The sequence below is a fragment of the Eriocheir sinensis genome, chromosome 16, assembly GCF_024679095.1.
Source record: "Eriocheir sinensis breed Jianghai 21 chromosome 16, ASM2467909v1, whole genome shotgun sequence".
In the NCBI taxonomy this organism is placed as follows: domain Eukaryota; kingdom Metazoa; phylum Arthropoda; class Malacostraca; order Decapoda; family Varunidae; genus Eriocheir; species Eriocheir sinensis.
In genome coordinates this window covers 11,482,889-11,502,265 of record NC_066524.1, presented here as the reverse complement: position 1 = coordinate 11,502,265, position 19,377 = coordinate 11,482,889, and the positions used below count along the sequence as shown (strand labels likewise).

The 19,377-nt window shown below is 43.9% G+C and overlaps 1 protein-coding gene across 1 annotated transcript in view; it reads left to right on the top strand.

The window, feature by feature from the left end:
* Positions 1-19,377, top strand: part of LOC126999297 (fat-like cadherin-related tumor suppressor homolog) — a gene marked incomplete at its 5' end in the record, with an annotated part of 56,795 nt that overhangs the window by 22,738 nt on the left and 14,680 nt on the right. The window contains 12 exon segments of the mRNA XM_050861730.1: positions 530-626; positions 1,877-2,043; positions 2,683-2,800; positions 4,468-4,749; positions 5,729-6,139; positions 6,927-7,118; positions 8,244-8,432; positions 9,390-9,604; positions 10,768-11,049; positions 13,128-13,385; positions 15,453-16,619; positions 17,468-18,346. Coding sequence (XP_050717687.1) covers positions 530-626; positions 1,877-2,043; positions 2,683-2,800; positions 4,468-4,749; positions 5,729-6,139; positions 6,927-7,118; positions 8,244-8,432; positions 9,390-9,604; positions 10,768-11,049; positions 13,128-13,385; positions 15,453-16,619; positions 17,468-18,346 — 4,257 coding nt within the window.

Here is a 19,377-nt window from a genome sequence, read left to right as displayed (position 1 = left end):
TTCTCCCCTTTCTTTGCCTTTCTCATTTTTTATCTTTTGTTATTTTTTAAGGTTATATTGTCTTTTTTTTCCTTTATTTTGTCTTGTGTCTTTTTCTCCCCTTTCTTTGCCTTTCTCATTTTCCATCTTTTGTTATTTTTTCAGGTTATTTTGTCTTTTTTTCCTTTATTTTGTCTTGTGTCTTTTTCTCCCCTTTCTTTGCCTTTCTCATTTTCCATCTTTTGTTATTTTTTTCAGGTTATTTTGTCTTTTTTCCCATATTTTGTCTTGTTTTCTTTATTTATCCTCTCATTTATTTTTGTCTTCCTCTATCGTGTCTGGTTTTCTTCATTTAATCTCCCTTATCATTTTTGTCCTTTTTTCTCCGTTTTCTTTCTGTTTTTATTTACCAAGACCAGGACATCAAAGTCATCAAATATCCTTAACCTGCCTTTCCAATAACCATAATTTTGCTTAACCGTAACAGACAACTAACCAATACATGCCTTTACCCAACCTCAAACATCATAACATCATTCTTACTCTGCAGGTTCAGGACATAAACGATGAGTCCCCGACCTTCGAGAGCGAGAAGTATTATGTGTCGGTTGCTGAGAACACTCCCTCAGGCTCTAATGTTGTCAAGGGTGAGTGTATTTACCTATTTGTAGTTTCCTTTTTATGTGTGTCCTTGAGCTGTCTCCTTTATTGTAAAAAAAAAAAGGGGGGGGGGGGGTTAAGCTCAGTCAGTCCCGTCTCCCAGTCTGTATTTGTCGAGCTTTTCCTTCAACAATGTCTCTGCTAAGTCAGTTCCTGTATCCACACTCCTTTCTTTCTCCCTTTCCTCGAACCTTTCTTTCATTACTTTCTTTTCTGTTTTGTCTATTCATCATTTATTCTCTCATTCACTTCCTCCGTCTTTCTTTATTTCTTGTATGGAAAACTGAACTTCCTTAGGTCTTTCAAACAAGTCCCGTTTCTCAATTTCTTTTTTTTTTTTTTTTTTTTTTTACTGTGTCCTCTTAGTTGCGTCCTCCCTTCCATCTTGCTTAAATCATTTCTGTCCAACACTTCCATTCCACTCGTATTCCTGTGCAATGTGTGCGTTAGTGTGTGTGTTTCTGCATTTATAGCCCTGCGTCCACATCCATATTTATCCAACTCATTAAATTCTTATCCTATTGGTAGCACCTCCCCCCATCTTGTCTTCCCATCAGTAACACCTAACACTATAGTCTGTTCACTTAAGTCTGACCCAAGCTGACAACATAAACCTAAGCGTGTTCATAAGCACAGTGCAGATTAGCAGAAAGTGCTGTGTAAGATAAACACAGAGGTTAAAGAAAACTTGGAAGCCATACCAGTAGCCAATCAGCACTCAGCTTGCAAACACGCTTAGGTTTATGTTGTCAGCTTGGGTCGGACTTGAGTGAACAGACTTTAAAACCTCCCTTCACTAACACCTTCCCATCACTACCCACCTAATGCCATGTCCTCCCATCTGCACCCGTCAGTAACACTTCCACCCCACCCCCATCACGGCTCACAATCGAGAGAGCCCGGGTTTGATTCCCAGGCGGAGTGGAAAAATTTTGGCGGCTTTTCCGATACCCTACGCCCCTGTCCACCCAGCAGTGAATGAGTACCAGTTATTAATCAGGGGGTTGTGTCCTGTCTCCTGGGATCTGTTTCCTTCTATAATTCCTTCCCCTCCTGTCTCTCTCCGGCCTATGACCACAGATGTTGCGCTGACTAAACAAAACTTTCCAACTTTCCACCCCCATCAGTACCCATCTGACCTCCTGTCCTCCCGTCCCCCGCACCCCATCAGTAATACCTCTTCCCACCCCATTCATCATGACACACCTGACGTCATGTCCTCTCGTCTCCCCCACAGTCTGCGCCCACGACGGGGACACTGGCAGCAACTCTGAGATCCGCTACATCCTGGAGGAGTCATCGCCGCTGGTGGAGGAGCCGGTCTTCACCCTCGACCCATACTCCGGCTGGCTCTCCCTCAACCAGGAGCTTGACGCAGAGCAGAAGTCAAAATATGAGCTTACGGTAGGTTTTGGATTCACACGTCTATGGCTGAAGTATATGGATGGTGTTTTCAAAGGGACGTAGTTGGCAGAGCAAAGATTAAGGGTCCTATTATTAAAATTTCAGCACCCAAACACTTACATTTCTCAAGGCTTTCATAGGAGTTGTGGGCACTTAATTTCTCAAGGCTTTCATAGGAGTTGTGGGCACTTAATTTCTCAAGGCTTTCATAGGAGTTGTGGGCACTTAATTTCTCAAGGCTTTCATAGGAGTTGTGGGCACTTAATTTCTCAAGGCTTTCATAGGAGTTGTGGGCACTTAATTTGTCAAGGCTTTCATAGGAGTTGTGGGTACTTCCATGGGTAGTTTTATGACCCTGGTGGTAGTATAACAAAGCTTCTGTACCATAAACATGAAAAAAACACCCATGGGAACACGATTAATCACGGCCGTTGAAACTGGTTCGTGTAGGAGGTGGAAGTGTCTGAGAAAAACGACCTGAATGTTCACAAAGGTAATGCTGGAGCAGGGGAAATTGGAGCCTTCTGTCAGTTGAGTGATGCAGATAGACATAAAATTAGGCATACTGAGAGTCCAAATACAAAGGGCTTTAGAATGGTTACTCTGATGATGATGATGATGATGCTTCCCTCTTGCCAGGTCATCGCCAAGGACAACGGGACGCCTCAGAGGAGCTCCACCGCCAGTGTGATCATTGAGGTCATCGACTACAACGACAACCCGCCAGAGTTTGCCAGCCACAACTATCGCTCCTCCGGTAAAGGACTCACTGGGCCATGTTATGATTTCTCCTTCCTCGGCCATTCCCTTGATAGCAGTTCCAACAATATTACAAGCCCTCCCTTCCTCTGCCATTCCCTTGACATCAGTTCCAACAATATTACAAGCCCTCCCTTCCTCTGCCATTCCCTTGACATCAGTTCCAACTATATTGCAAGGCCTCCCTTCCTCTGCCATTCCCTTGACATCAGTTCCAACTATATTGCAAGGCCTCCCTTCCTCTGCCATTCCCTTGACATCAGTTCCAACTATATTGCAAGGCCTCCCTTCCTCTGCCATTCCCTTGACATCAGTTCCAACTATATTGCAAGGCCTCCCTTCCTCTGCCATTCCCTTGACATCAGTTCCAACTATATTGCAAGGCCTCCCTTCCTCTGCCATTTCCTTGACATCAGTTCCAACTATATTGCAAGGCCTCCCTTCCTCTGCCATTCCCTTGACATCAGTTCCAACAATATTGCAAGGCATCCCTTCCTCGGCCATTCCCTTGACATCAGTTCCAACTATATTACAAACTCTCCCTTCCTCGGCCATTCCCTTGACATCGGTTCCAACTATATTACAAACTCTCCCTTCCTCAACCATTCCCCTGACGTCAGTTCCAACAATATTACAAGCTAGGGTGACCAGACGTCCCCAGTTTCCGGGGACAGTCCCCATTTTCAGTGACCTGTCCCCGGCTACTGCTGTCCCCGGTTTTCACTGTGACTGAAAGATCCTCTTATTTTTACTATATATTTTAGAATGCCAGGAATAAGGAGGAGGCCTTAGTTTGGGTGAAGTGTCTGGCTGATTTTATGGATGTTCTTGATCTCAGCAACTTTGATCAGAGAAAAAACTCAATTGTTAATCAATTGAATTTTTATTCAATTCCTTTGCAATTTAGGATAAATAGGGTGAGATAAACTTTTGAATGCTGCTTTATGAATGGTAAGGGCAGTGTCCCCGTTTTAGTTTTTCAATGACAAAAACACTACATGTTTTGGAGATTTTTACGCTTCTGAACCGAAAATGTCCACGGATTTTGTCTCAGAAATCTGGTCACCTTATTACAAGCTCTCCCTTACTTGGACATTCCCTTGACATCAGTTCCAGCAGTATCACAAACTCTCCCTTCCTTGACCATTCCCATGACATCAGTTCCAACAGTATCACAATCTCTCCCTTCCTTGGCCATTCCCTTGATAGCAGTTCCAGCAGTATCACAAACTCTCCCTTCCTTGACCATTTATCACAAACTCTCCTTTCCTTGGCCATTCCCCATCCAGCACAGCATCAATAAACTCTCTCCCTTCCTTGGCCATTCCCATGACATCAGTTCCAACAGTATCACAATCTCTCCCTTCCTTGGCCATTCCCATGACATCAGTTCCAACAGTATCACAATCTCTCCCTTCCTTGACCATTCCCATGACATCAGTTCCAACAGTATCACAATCTCTCCCTTCCTCAACCATTCCCTTGACATCAGTTCCAACACTATTACAAGCTCTCTCTTCCTCGGCCAATTCCTTGACTTCAGTTCCAACATTGTGAGCATTAGTGAAAGCAATAATTAAGTTCCGTCCCTAGTGAAAGAAAACACACAACCTCATTATTGTATTTCGTGATGAGAGTTCTCCAAGTTCTCCCGTTCCTCCACAGTGAAAGAGGACGCGCTGCCGGGAACGGTGGTGGTGCAGATGGACGTGTTGGATTATGACCTTGGCGGCGGGGCTCTGGAGGGGGAGATCAGCCAGGGCATCACCTACTACCTCACGGCTGGCAACGCTCTCCAGCACTTCCACGTCCGCGGCGGAGGGCAGATCTATGTGGCCAAGGCACTCGACAGGGAGACCATGAAGAATTACACGCTGGAGGTGACGGCCACAGATGGAATGTTCGTCGCCCGGGCCTGGGTGTTCATTGAAGTGCTGGATGTCAATGGTGAGTCTTGTGTCATATTGAAATTATAGTTAGGTTAGGTGAGGTTTGTCTCATTCATTGTTTATGTGGTGTTATTAGTGAATTTTGCATCATATGGAAATTATAGTTATTTATGTTTATTAATTAAGGAAAAATACTGGGATGTTAGTTTGTCTGATTAACTGTTTAGGGGATGATGGTGAGTCTAGCATCATATTTAAGGTATAGTTAGGTTAGGTTTGTCTCATTGGCTGTTTATGTGGTGTGAGTTTTGCATCATGTGGAAATTATTGTTATTGATATTTATTAGTTAATCCATTACTTGCGACAAGCCTACATTGCGGCTTTTACAGCGCCTCAACTGCCTTCATCTGATGAGCATAATCAAATCATAAATATGTAACTCTCCCTGAAAAAAAAAAAATTTAGAGGCTGCATAAAACTGAGATGAATGTGATGATATACGTTTTAACTCCTTTTGGTCTGGTAAGTTTAAGTTAAAGGCCGATAATTCACATAGAAAGGACTCTTGTCCACTCGTATTCCACAGCTAGAGGGTTAAGGAAAGTTACTGAGTCATTTGTTTCTCCCATTGGCTGTTTACTGAGGCTGTGGGCGTAAGGGAACAGACAAAAGTTTAAGATACTCTAATAATGATTAAGAACAGGAAATTGACATGGACAAGTCATATCAATGAAAACACTTCAAAGTCTAAATCTATCAAAAGCATGTAAATTTAGCTTCTACAGTCCTTATCAACATCCTCTGTCTGATGTTGGCATACTCCATCTTGCACTGGCAAAGGCTTTAATATTCCCCTCATCACCTGGTTCTCTGTCTGGTGTTGTTGTACTTCATCCTGCACTGTCAAAGATTCTAATTTCTCCTCTCCAGCTCATCCTCAGCCTTGTTCCCATTAAATTTCTAAGACATTGGATGAAAAGTAAATGATTAGTTTGTGTTTCTTACTCCTCATTTCCTCTTTCAACTCCCCCCCCAGACAACGGGCCGCTCTGTACCACCCCCCAGTACCACTACACCATCAGCGAGGCCGCGTCCCCGGGCACACACCTCCTGCAGGTCACCGCTTCCGACCCTGACCTTACCTCGCAGCCGCAGTTCTACCTCACGGGCCAGGGAGCGGGAATGTTCATGCTGGACGTCAACACCGGTCACCTCAGCACCGCCAAGACCCTGGACCGAGAGACCTTCCCGGAGTACAGCTTGCAGGCCACGGTGAGGGATGGGGACAGGCCGGACTGGGAGTGCTCGTGTGAGGTGCGGATCGAGGTGACGGATGTGAACGACAACGCGCCCGTCTTCAGCATGTCAAGTTACAGCATCAACGTGCCGGAGAACTCGCCCGAAAATCTCCTGTTGCTGAAGGTGCATGCCTCGGACCCAGACCAAGGTGAGTTCGAGTGTAGATTTATTTTTTCCTATTTTTTGTTATGTGTCGACACGGAAAATAAGGACAGTAAACAAAGAAAAGAAGAAGAGGAAAAGTATGTTTGTTTTTCTCCTTCCTACTCAGATTTATTTTTCCTTTCTTTATTATATGTATACACGGAAAATAAGGACGATAAACAAAGAAGAAGAAGAAGAGGAAAAGTATGTTTGTTTTTCTCTTTCCTACACAGATTTATTTTTCCTTTCTTTATTATATGTATACACGGAAAATAAGGACGATAAACAAAGAAGAAGAAGAAGAGGAAAAGTACGTTTGTTTTTCTCTTTCCTACACAGAATTATCACTTTATTTTTTGCTTTTCATTCCTTTATCATCATCCTTGTCTCTCTCTTCCACACATTTATCTCCACATTTGTCTCTCTTTCCTCCATTCAACACACTTTTCTCTCCTCCCTCCACCACAATTTCCTCCATTCACCACACTTTTCTCTCCTCCCTCCACCACTCTTTTCTCTCTCCTCCCATTCATCACCATATTTGTCTCTCTCCCTCTTTCACCATAATAGTTTCTCTCTCTCTCTCTCTCTCTCTCTCTCTCCATTCATTACCTCATTTGTCTTTCTCTCCATTCTCTCTCTCTCCTCCACCCACTCACTAATCACCACACTTCCCTCTCTCTCTCCTTCATCACTCTTGTTTCTCTCTCTCTCTCATTCCTCCACTCATTCATCACTACTCTTATTTCTCTACCCATTTATCACCTCTCTCCCTCTCTCTCCACCTCCAGGCATCAACCGGAAAGTGACCTACGACCTCGAGGGGCATGAGATCTTCGTCCTGGACCAGCAGACCGGCATCCTCAGTGTGACGAAGACCCTCGACCGGGAGAGCCGCGCCATGTACAACCTCACCGTCACCGCCAAGGACCACGGCACGCCCCAGCAGGCCTCCAGAACCAACATCCTCGTGCTCGTCTCTGGTGAGGATGACGGTTAACTCTGAGGTCATGTTGGGGTCGGGATAGGTTCATTTATTTATTTATTTATTTATTATTTATTTTTTATTTTTTTTACAACAAAGGAGACAGCTCAAGGGCACAAAAAAAGGAAACAATAATAAAAAAGCCCGCTAGTTTGATTTAGATTCCTTGTTTGTTTTTTTAGATTCAGTTAGATTTTTTATGCATTCTGATCTGATTAGGATTGAGTTTTTTTGCATAAGTTCTGATATGATTGGGTTTGATTTTTTGTATATTTCAATTAGTTGTTTTTTCATTTGATTTGGGTTAGATTTCTTATATTTTTGACAAGAGTGGGTCAGATTCCTTTATATTTTTAATTAGATTTGGTTTGACTATATTACGACCAGTTTAGGTCAGATTCTTTGCATATTTTCTACTAAATTGTGGTTTAGTTTGATTAGATTGAATTTGATTACATCTTTTAATTTTAATCACTTTCCTGGCCCGTTTTTTCTCTCAGAGTAAATATGACGGTATTGATTATCAGTTCATTCTTTTGCTAAGATTCCATGATACTTGGTTATGTCTGTGTGTTTTCTCTTTGTTATGATGAAATTGTTAACCCAGTAGCAGCGACGGGCCAAATTTGTGGCTTTACCGTGTAGCAGCAACGGGCCAAATTTGTATTTTACCGTGTAATGTGAACAGCAGTGTAGCAGCAAACGTCAAATTGTGGCTTTACCATGTAGCAGCAACGGCTAAATTTGTGGCTTTACCGTGTAGCAACAGGCCTAAATTTGTGGCTTTACCGTAGTGTTAACGGGCCAAATTTGTGGCTTTACCGTGTAGCAGCAACGGGCCAAATTTGTGGCTTTACCGTGTAGCAGCAACAGGCCAAATTTGTGGCTTTACCGTGTAGCAGCGACAGGCCAAATTTGTGCCATGATATAAAACCCCTAAAATAGATGATACATAATCTGATCACAAATGCTTTGATATATATTATGAAATGGTTTGTGTGAGGGGTGATTTTTTCTCATTTTTCTTGCTTGGAGGGACCATTAAAAAACATGATCCCCGCTGCTACCAGGTTAAGAGCACCTCCTTCCGCTTTCTGTCATAACACTTTTTTTTCCTTTCCAGATGAGAATGACAACCCACCAGAGTTCGCCAGCCACACCTACTACACCACCGTCACCGAGAACGCAAACATTGGGACGGACATCGTGCGCGTCCTGGCCACCTCGCGGGACTCCGGGAAGAACGCTGAGATAACCTACTCCATCATCGGAGGAAACGAACACAGAAAGTTTGGCATCCATCCCAAGATAGGTGTGTTTGTGTGTGTGTGTGTGTGTCATTATTTTTTCTGCCTATAACACTGGTAGGCTGTCTTGAGGGGCCTCTTGGATGACCTGAGCCCATTAGTGGCGCAGAGTAATTTTATTTATAGTGGCTGCCGTGTTATAACTCTTGCTAGGCCCACACTGCGCCCCGGTACTCCAGTTGAACGAGGTCGCTGAAGTAGGGTTGATTGAAGACCTGGGCAGCATGTGGGTAATCTTCCGCTACTTGATGATGGTGGAATTTGTCAGTATCCTTGAGTGGGACTTGAACCTTGGTCCTCAGTCTCACCACCCCAACACTCTGGTCACTCACTCCCCACCTCCCCATTTTTTGGCATGAGGCAAATTTACAAGTGTTTCCATTGGGTTTGTTTCAGAATCAATAGGTATCTTATCCTTATGCTGCCCAACATCATAATTGCTAAAGTTAGGGGGCTTTGTGGTGCAGTGGTTAGCACACTCAGCTCACAACCGAGAGAGCTCGGGTTCGATTCCTGGGCGGAGTGGAAAAATTTGGGCGGCTTTTCCGATGCCCTACGCCCCTGTCCACCCAGCAGTGAATGGGTACCAGGTATTAATCGGGGGTTGTGTCCCGTCTCCTGGGATCTGTTCCCTTCTCCTATAATTCCTTCCCCTTCTGTCTCTCCGGCATATGACCACAGATGTTGCGCCGACTAAACAAAACTTTCCAATTGCTAAAGTTACTAACCTCTATCTTTATTATTTCATCCCTTACACTTTTTCTGCCTTCCTATGACTTGGACACATTGAAAAAGAGAGTATCAAGACACCTCTCCAACCATTCTGACCCTTTCTTTCAGCTACTCTCTGTCCACCATTTGCAGGAGCAGCACCAGCAGGCTTTTTTCCGTTTCTTTTTTTACCCTTGAGCTGCCTCCTTTACTGAGTGAGAAAAAAACTAACCGAGGCCTCTCTCTCCCAGGTGTTGTGTCCATTCAGGAGCCGCTGGACTACGAGAGGGCCTACTCCTACCAGCTGACAGTTCAGGCCACCGATGGAGGGGAGCCGCCACTCTCCAACCACGCCACCGTTAACGTCACCGTCACCGACATCAACGACAACCACCCCATCTTCCTGCAGAACTCCTACTCTGTGATTGTCAATGAGGCGGCCATCATGGGGGAGAATCTGATACAGGTGAGGGGAGGGGAGGGGAGGGGAGGTGACTGGTGAGGGGAGGGAGGGAGGGAGGTGACTGGGAGGAGGGAGGAGGGAGGGAGGTGAGGAGTGAGAGGGAGGGAGGGGGGAGGGAGGAGGACTGATGAGGGGAGGGGAGGGGAGGGGAGGTGAATGGTGAGGGGAGGGGAGGGGAGGTGAATGGTGAGGGGAGGGGAGGGGAGGGGAGGCGAAGTTAGGTTAGATTAGATTGATTTTTGGTTGGCTAGGCAAGGTTGAGTTGAGTTAGGTTAGGTTGATTCGGTTTGGCTAGGTTAGGTTGGCTTAGGTTGGGTCGGCTAGGTAGGGTTAGGAATGGTTAGTTTCAATTAACTTGGTTTGGTTTGGTAGGATAAGGATAGGCTATATTAGGATGGTTAGGTTAAGCTGGGTAGGGTTTGGTTGAGTTAGCTTTAATTGCTTTGGTTTGGTTAGGCAGGGTAAAGGTTGGCAAGATTAGGAGAAGTGAGCCGAGTTAGGTTTGCTCTGGTTTGGTGAGGTAAGATAAGGTGAACTTATGATAGAGTAGGTGGTTTGGTATGCTTAATTATAGAAGTAAACTTAGAACCAGAAATATAGAACTAAACTTGGACCCAGAATTATAAAACTAAGCTTGAAATCATATTTATAGAACTAATCTTAGAACCAGAATTATAGACAAGTTTAGAACATGAAACACTCAACTAAATTTAGAAACAATTTTAGAACGTAAATCAACAAACCTAACCACCTAATGAGGCAGAATTATTAAACAAAGCGCAACAGATTTAACCGATTGTGACAGCAGAATGACTAAAAACCACCACAAACTTAACCGTCGCGACAGAACTAGTAAACAGAGCTGTCGTGGCATAATTATTAACCTGGCAGCAGCGACGGGCCTAATTTGTGCCATGATTTAAACCCCCCAAAATAGATGATACATAAACTGATCAGAAATGCTTCGATGTATATAATGAAATGGTTTGTGTGAGTGATGATTTTTTTCTTATTTTTCTCGCATGGAGGGACCGTTAAGAAACATGATCCCCGCTGCTACCAGGTTAAACAGAACTGTCATGTCATAATTATTAAACACAACGTAATGAACCTAACCAGCTATAATGTCAAAAATACAAAACCCAACACATCATCCAACACTCCAGGTGGTGGCCAGTGACATGGACAGCCAAGCCAATGGAAGGATATTCTACGAGATCGCCAGCGGAGACCCCGAGCACCAGTTTAAGATCAACCGCAACTCAGGCTGGATCTCCGTCGCGGCTCCCCTCGACCGGGAGTCCGTGGCCTCGTACAACCTGGAAGTGGTGGCTCTCGACCAGGGTATCCCGCAGCGCTCGGGCTCGGTCATGGTCAACATTGAAGTGAGCGACGCCAATGACAACCCGCCGCTGTTCGTCGAGACCAATCACACGGCTTATGTCCAGGTATGGGGAGGGTGTGGTAATGTTTTTTTGTTAATTTTATTTTTTATTATGTTTATTTTTATTTTATTTATTTATTTATTTATTTATTTATTTTATTTTTTTTTTCTATTTTTCATTTTCTTTTGGTTATGTTGTTTTTTGTTAATGTTTTTTTTTTTACTATTTTTTTTCTTGTCTTTCGTTTTCTTCTTTTTTTCTGTTTCTTTTATCCTCTTTATTTTATCTTTGTTTTCTTTTATTTTATTTTCCTTGTTTTTCTTCTGACTTCATTTCTTGTTTTATTGTCTTTTTTTTTTCTTGTCCTTCTCTTCTCCTTTTCTTTTCATTTTCTTTTATCCTCTTTATCTTTTTTCTTATGTCCTTTTTTATTTTTTTTATTTTGCCTCTGTTTTTCTTCCTCCTTTATTTATTGTTTTCTTTTATTGTTCTCCTTTTCTTCTTTCTTCCATATTTTTCTTTTTTTTTCTTATTTTCTTTCTACTGTTTCTATTTTTTCCTTCCCTTTTTCTCTTATTTTTCCTTCCTCTTTTCCTTTTATGTATTTTCTTTGATCATTTTCTTCTTTCTTCTTTTTTCCTTCTTTCTCTTCTGCTCTTTTTCTTGTTAATCCTTCCCTTCTTCACAAATTTCCACTTCTTTATCCTCCCATCTTCACACACTTCCTTCCTATCTTCTTACACTTCATCTTTTAATCCTTCCCTCTTCCTTACACTTCCTTCCTATCTTCTTACACTTCATCTTTTAATCCTTCTCTCTTCCTTACACTTCCTTTCTTAAACACTTCCACTTTTCAATCCTTCTTCATTTATTCTTATTTTTCCTTCTTTTTCTCCTGTTTTCTTTCTTGCTAATCCTTCCCATCTTCCACACATCATTATTTCCTTCCTTCTTCTGTTTTTCTCTTCTTCTTTACTTCATCTTTTAATCCTTCTTCTTCCTTCATCTTTTTTCTTCCTATTCCTTCCTTCTTCTTCTTTATTTATCCTTCCTCTTCCTTACACTTCCTTCCTATCTTCTTACACTTCATCTTTTAATCCTTCCCTCTTCCTTCCTTTTTCCTTTTCCTTTCAATCCTTCTTCATTTATTCTTATTTTTCCTTCTTTTTCTCCTGTTTTCTCTCTTGTTAATCCTTCCCATCTTCTACACATCATTATTTCCTTCTTTCTTCTGTTTTTTTCTTCTTTTATTTCTCCTTCCTTTTCTTTCTTCCCTTCATTTCCTGTTTTCTTCTATTCCCTTCCTTTTTCTTCCTTTTATTTATCCTTCCTTTTCTTCCTTAACTCTCTTCATTTCCTGTTTTCTTCTCTTCCCTTCCTTTTTCTTCTTTTTATTTATCCTTCCTTTTCTTCCTTAACTCTCTTCATTTCCTGTTTTCTTCTCTTCCCTTCCTTTTTCTTCTTTTTATTTATCCTTCCTTTTCTTCCCTAACTCTCTTCATTTCCTGTTTTCTTCTCTTCCCTTCCTTTTTCTTCCTTTTATTTATCCTTCCTTTTCTTCCTTAACTCTCTTCATTTCCTGTTTTCTTCTATTCCCTTCCTTTTTCTTCTTTTTATTTATCCTTCCTTTTCTTCCCTAACTCTCTTCATTTCCTGTTTTCTTCTATTCCCTTCCTTTTTCTTCCTTTTATTTATCCTTCCTTTTCTTCCTTAACTCTCTTCATTTCCTGTTTTCTTCTCTTCCCTTCCTTTTTCTTCCTTTTATTTCTCCTTCCTTTTCTTCCTTAACTCTCTTCATTTCCTGTTTTCTTCTATTCTCTTCCTTTTTCTTCTTTTTATTTCTCCTTCCTTTTCTTCCTTAACTCTCTTCATTTCCTGTTTTCTTCTATTCCCTTCCTTTTTCTTCCTTTTATTTATCCTTCCTTTTCTTCCCTAACTCTCTTCATTTCCTGTTTTCTTCTATTCCCTTCCTTTTTCTTCCTTTTATTTCTCCTTCCTTTTCTTCCCTATTTCTCCTTCCTTTTTCTTCCTTTTATTTATCCTTCCTTTTCTTCCCTAACTCTCTTCATTTCCTGTTTTCTTCTATTCCCTTCCTTTTTCTCCCATTTTCTTTCTTGCTATTCCTTCCCATCATCACTCAGGAGGACAAGCCGGAGGGTCACCTGATATTCAAGTTCGAGGTGCGGGACGACGATGATGATGCCTCGATGAACGGCAGCCCCTTCACCTTCGAGATCCACTCCGGGAACGACAACAACGCCTTCAGGATCACGCAGGACGGGGAGCTCTGCACGGCCACCAAGTTCAACCACAAGATCCAGGACCACTACCGCCTACAGATCCGAGTGTACGACAATGGTAGCCCCCCGCTCTTCTCGGAGACCTGGATTGATGTGAAGGTGCGTGTCTGGGGAGGTTGTTTTTGTGTTTTTATTCTATTTTTATTTTTACCCTTAACTTTTCTGGGGAATTTATTTAGGGATGTTTTGTTTCTTTCCCTGTTTTCCTGATGTTTATAGGGAATGTTTTCTAGGGATGTTTTGTTTCATTTTTTCTTGTTTTCCTGATCATTATAGGGAATTTATTTAGGGATGTTTTGTTTCCTTGTTTTCCTGATTATTATAGGGAATGTTATATAGGGATGTTTTGTTTCCTTCTTCCTTGTTTTCCTGATCATTATAGGGAATTTATTTAGGGATGTTTTGTTTCATTTTTTCCTTGTTTTCCAGATCATTATAGGGAATTTATTTAGGGATGTTTTGTTTCCTTGTTTTCCTGATCATTATAGGGAATGGTATATAGGGATGCTTTGTTTCCTTTTTCCTCATTTTCCTTCCCCGGTGTCTTCTCAGCTCATTCATCCATTGCGTTTAGAAGTTTTTTTATATCTCGGGAAGCTCTCAGTGTTGTGCTTTTGGTTTACCGACAATATTTTAGGTTTTATAGAATTACATTGCTGATATTGTTGGTTTTAGTGTGAGTTTGTGCCTCCAACGTTGTATTTCTGTATTGTACTGCTTCAGTGATTTCATAGATGGAGTGTACAGTCATGGGGTCAGATAAGAATATTCAGCACACACTTTTATTTTGTTTACAGTTAGTTATGCTTCACCATCTCATTGCCAAAACATTAACCAGGTAGCAGCGATGGGCCAAACTTGTGACTTTACCGTGTAGCAGCGACGGGCCAAATTTGTGGCTTAAATTTGTGACTTTACCGTGTAGCAGCGACGGGCCAAATTTGTGGCTTTACCATGTAGCAGCAACGGGCCAAATTTGTGGCTTTACCATGTAGCAGCAACAGGCCAAATTTGTGGCTTTACCATGTAGCAGCGACGGGCCAAATTTGTGGCTTTACCATGTAGCAGCAACGGGCCAAATTTGTGGCTTTACCGTGTAGCAGCGACGGGCCAAATTTGTGACTTTACCGTAGCAGCGACGGGCCAAATTGTGGCTTTACCATGTAGCGTTAACGGCCAAATTTGTGGTTTACCATGTAGCAGCGACGCCAATTTTAGACTTTACCGTGTAGCAGCGACGGGCCAAATTTGTGGCTTTACCATGTAGCAGCAACGGGCCAAATTTGTGTCTTTACCGTAGCAGCGACGGGCAAATTTGTGGCTTTACCGTAGTAGCAGCGACGCAAATTTGTGGCTTTACGTGTAGCAGACGGCCAAATTTGTGGTTTTACCGTAGCAGTGACGGCCAAATTTGCTTTACCGTGACGGGCCAAATTTGCTTTACCGTGTAGCAGCGACCAAATTTGTGACAGGCAAATTTGTGGCTTTACCGTTAACGCTGACTTTACCGTAGCAGCGACGGGCCAAATTTGAGACTTTACCGAGTAGCGACGGGCCAAATTTGTGACTTTACCGTATAGCAGCGACAGGCCAAATTTGTGGCTTTACCGTGTAGCAGCGACGGGCCAAATTTGTGGCTTTACCGTGTAGCAGCAACGGGCCAAATTTGTGACTTTACCGTGTAGCAGCGACGGGCCAAATTTGTGGCTTTACCGTGTAGCAGCGATGGGCCAAATTTGTGGCTTTACCATGTAGCAGCGACGGGCCAAATTTGTGCCATGATTTTAACCCCCCAAAATAGATGATGCATAAACTGATCACAAATGCTTTGATATATATTATGAAATGGCTTGTGTGAGGGGTGATTTTTTTCTCATTTTTCTTGCTTAGAGGGACCATTAAGAAACATGATCCACGCTGCTACTGGGTTAAAGATCAGCATTGCCAGCTCACCCCATTCACCCCATAGTATATACCATTTTGTGACACTTAACTATCCCCAAAACACATCAGTAATTAATCATTTAAGCAAGAACTATTAATTAATCTAGTTACTTGCCCCCAGGAGACAGTTTATGGGTAGGAAATTGGTAAATATAATAGGCTGAGGGTGGACATTTGGCAACACTGTTAAAGATTTATTACATTTTCCTCCTCGTGTCTCAGATCATCGAGGAGTCCCGCTACCACCCAGTCGTGTTCCCGCTGCACATCACGGTCTTCGTACACACCGAGGAGTACGAGGGCGGCGTGCTGGGCAAGGTCAAGGCGGCTGACGAGGACCCTTACGACATCCTGACCTTCTCCATCAGCGACGACCCTCTCGGCATGAGCGAGATTTACTTCGACATCAACCCTCGTGATGGGACGCTGTCATCTGTGGGGGGGCTGGAGGAAGGCGCGTACACCGTCAACATATCGGTGACGGATGGCAAGTTTACGGCGTTCAGCAATGCGGAAGTGGATGTAATTAACGTGACTGAGGACATGGTGGACAGTGGCGTCATCATCCAGCTCGGAGGGGCCAGTCCGGAAGAGTTCCTGCTCTCGTACCGACGCAGCTTCCACAGGGCGATTAAGAACCTCCTGAACGTGAAGTCCCGCGACGTGATCATCCTCAGCCTCCAGGACAGCCCCAGCAGGATACGAAGGAACAGCCGGAAGAAGGCGTACGGGAAGACATCACCCTACCGACGCGGGAACCTGGACGTCCTGTTTGTCGTGCGGAAATCCATCGACGACTTCTACCCGAGGAACTTCGTGCGTAAGAAGATATTCTCCGGACGCGAAACCCTCGAGTCCGTGCTGGGCCTGAGTGTGATGGGGGTGGTGGAGGACGAGTGCACGGCGGAGACCTGCGAGAACGGGCTGTGCGAGGAACACGTTGTACTGGACGAGGAACAAGTGAACATCATAACAGACACTCTGAGCTTCGTGTCGCACCACCACCACCACGAGGCCAAGTGTCAGTGTAACATCGGGTTCTCCGGCGTGCGCTGCAACATCGTGGACAACCAGTGCGCTCACAACCCCTGCCCGTCCTTCAAGACCTGCAAGCCCGATGTGTCTCGTCTCGGCTTCATGTGCCTCTGTCCTGACGGTCTCGTGGGTCCGGACTGTCGGCAGAACAAGTCCAGCTGCGTCCAGGAGAGCACCAGACCGGGATGCTACAGTCCGGTGTCGCCCATGTCGTTCAAGGGGAAGAGTTATGCCCAGTACCTGCTCCACAACCCCATCCGACGGCACTTCTCCCTCTCCCTCTGGTTCCGCACGCTCCACCCCTCCGGCAACCTCATGTTCACCGCGGGGAGGATTGACTACAGCATCCTGGAGGTAGGTTAATGCTCCTCTTTGCAGTCATCTTTATTTCTTTTCCAGCTCTTTTTGCCATCTAAATCCACTTTTTTTCATACCTATCCATTTTTTTGCTCATTTAAACCCATTTTTTTCATACCTATCCATTTTTTTGCTCATTTAAACCCACTTTTTTCATACCTATCCATTTTTTTGCTCATTTAAATCCACTTTTTTCATACCTATCCATGTGTTTGGTAATTTAAATCTACTTTTTTTCATACCTATCCATTTTTTTGCTCATTTAAACCCATTTTTTCATACTTATCCATGTTTTTGGTAATTTAAATCTACTTTTTTTCATACCAATCCATGTTTTTGGTAATTTAAATCCCCTTTTTTTCATACCAATCCATTTTTTTGCTCATTTAAACCCATTTTTTTCATACTTATCCATGTTTTTGGTAATTTAAATCCACTTTTTCATACCTATCCATGTTTTTGGTAATTTAAATCCACTTCTTTTCATACCTATCCATGTTTTTGGTCATTTAAATCCACTTCTTTTCATACCAATCCATTTTTTTGCTCATTTAAACCCATTTTTTTCATACCAATCCATGTTTTTGGTCATTTAAACCCACTTCTTTTCATACCTATCCATGTGTTTGGTCATTTAAATCCACTTCTTTTCATACCTATCCATGTTTTTGGTAATTTAAATCCACTTTATTTCATACCAATCCATTTTTTTTGCTCATTTAAACCCACTTTTTTCATACCTCTCCAGTTTCTAGTCATTTTAATTTACTTTTTATTATACCTCTCCCTCTTTTTTCCCTTTAGCCTCCCCTTGCCTTGCCTAACAGCCTAATCCTCCCCCACAGCTGAAGGGCGGAGAGCTGCACTACCGCTGGGACCTGGGCAGCGGCGAGGGGCTGGTGGTGGTGACGACGATACAGGTGGACGACGGGCAGTGGCACCACGTCAAGCTGGTGCGCTACGGCAGCCGCTCCGAGGTGGTGCTGGACGGCAAACATCACGTCCAGGGCTCCTCACCAGGCTCCTCCGATCTCCTGAACCTCGAGACACCGCATCTATACATCGGGGCAGAGGTGCGGCCATGGGCAGGGGCACAGGACCCTCGGCAAGGCCTCGTGGGGTGCATAGACAACCCTAAGGTGGATGACATTCCCCTGCCGCTCACCCACACCTCCGCCTCCAAGGTCGCGTCGCTCACCCAGCTGACCCATGTGGAGCCGATGTGCCAGGAGAAGCTGAAGCCGCCGGGGGTGTGCGGGTCGCTGCCCTGCCTCAACGGGGGGACATGTGAGGAGCGAGGGGCGTCCTTCATCTGTCAGTGCCACTCTCGGTTCAAAGGTTCCCGCTGTGAGACTGACTCCAACCCGTGTGCGTCGTCTCCATGCCTCAATAACGGGCACTGTGTCAACGTCGGGAGCTCGTACATGTGTGAGTGCCCAGCGAGGGTGTCTGGCCCCCGCTGCCAATACATGTACTGCAACCCCAACCCATGTCTCAACCGTGGGGTCTGCGAGGAGGGGATATCCGGCCCCATCTGCAAGTGTAAAGGCTTCACCGATGCCTACTGCAACGTGGACATCAACGAGTGCGCCACCAACCCCTGCCACAACGGAGGGACCTGCATCAACTCCTACGGCAGTTTCCGGTGCATGTGTCCCTCCAACACCACGGGGATGTACTGCCAGGAGGTCAAGGGAGCGTTCTTCAATATCGGCCTGGAGGAGGTGCGTTGCTTTGCTTACTTTCCTAGAGTTTGTGTTAGTTAAGATTTAGTTAGTTGGTGGTGTGGCCCAATTTACTGAACCATCTAAACACTGGCCCAAAAGAGGTGTGTTACTTTACTGTTGTTTGTTTTTGTTTGTTTAGGAGGAGGTGCGTTGCTTTGCTTACTTTCCTGGCGTTCGTGTTAGTTAAGTTTTAGCTAGTTGGTGGTGTGACCCGATTTACTGAACCATCTTAACATTGGCCTGGAAGAGATGTGTTACTTTACTCTTGTTTGTTTTTGTTTGTGCAATTGATTTGAGTTCGTTGATTCTCGTTGGGTGATTCGCTGAGACATTATCCCTTATCACGTCTTGTTCTGAGCCGTCTTTCCGCATCACTCATTCCTCGTCTTAATAACAACACTCCCCATCTTCATCATCCCCATCTTGTTGTTCTGAGCCGTCTCTCCGCATCGAGTGAGTAGTGAGCAGTGAGTAGCGGGCTTTTTTTTTTTTTTCATATTTGTTTCCTTTTTTTTATGCCCTTGAACTGACTCCTTTGCTGGAAAAAAAAAAAAAATCACTCATTGCTCGTCTTACTAATGACACTACCCATCGTCATCATCCCCTTCATTGAGTTTTTCTAGATGACATTGCCCCCCCATCTTCAGCCCTGTCATCATTCTTCCTCCAGGTCTCCATCTTTCTCCACCACTTAACAACACAGATCAGGTCCCATCAACTCCATCTACTCTCAAATCACAAACGAAACTTTCCACCACTCCCATCATTATTTTCTTTCCCTCCGTCACTAACAAAGATCAGGCCCCGTCATCTTCCTCTCCCATCACTGCTCTCTTTTCGTCCTCACTAACGACGCTGGTCAAGTCCCATCAACTCTTATCAGCCCCGTCATTGTTTCTTTTCCCATCACTATCCACACAGATCAACTCTCCGTCTATTCCTCCCACCCTCAGACCACTAACAGAACATACTGTCACCTCTGTTATTATTTATTCTCTCTTTCCCATCACTAACAGCACAGATCGAGT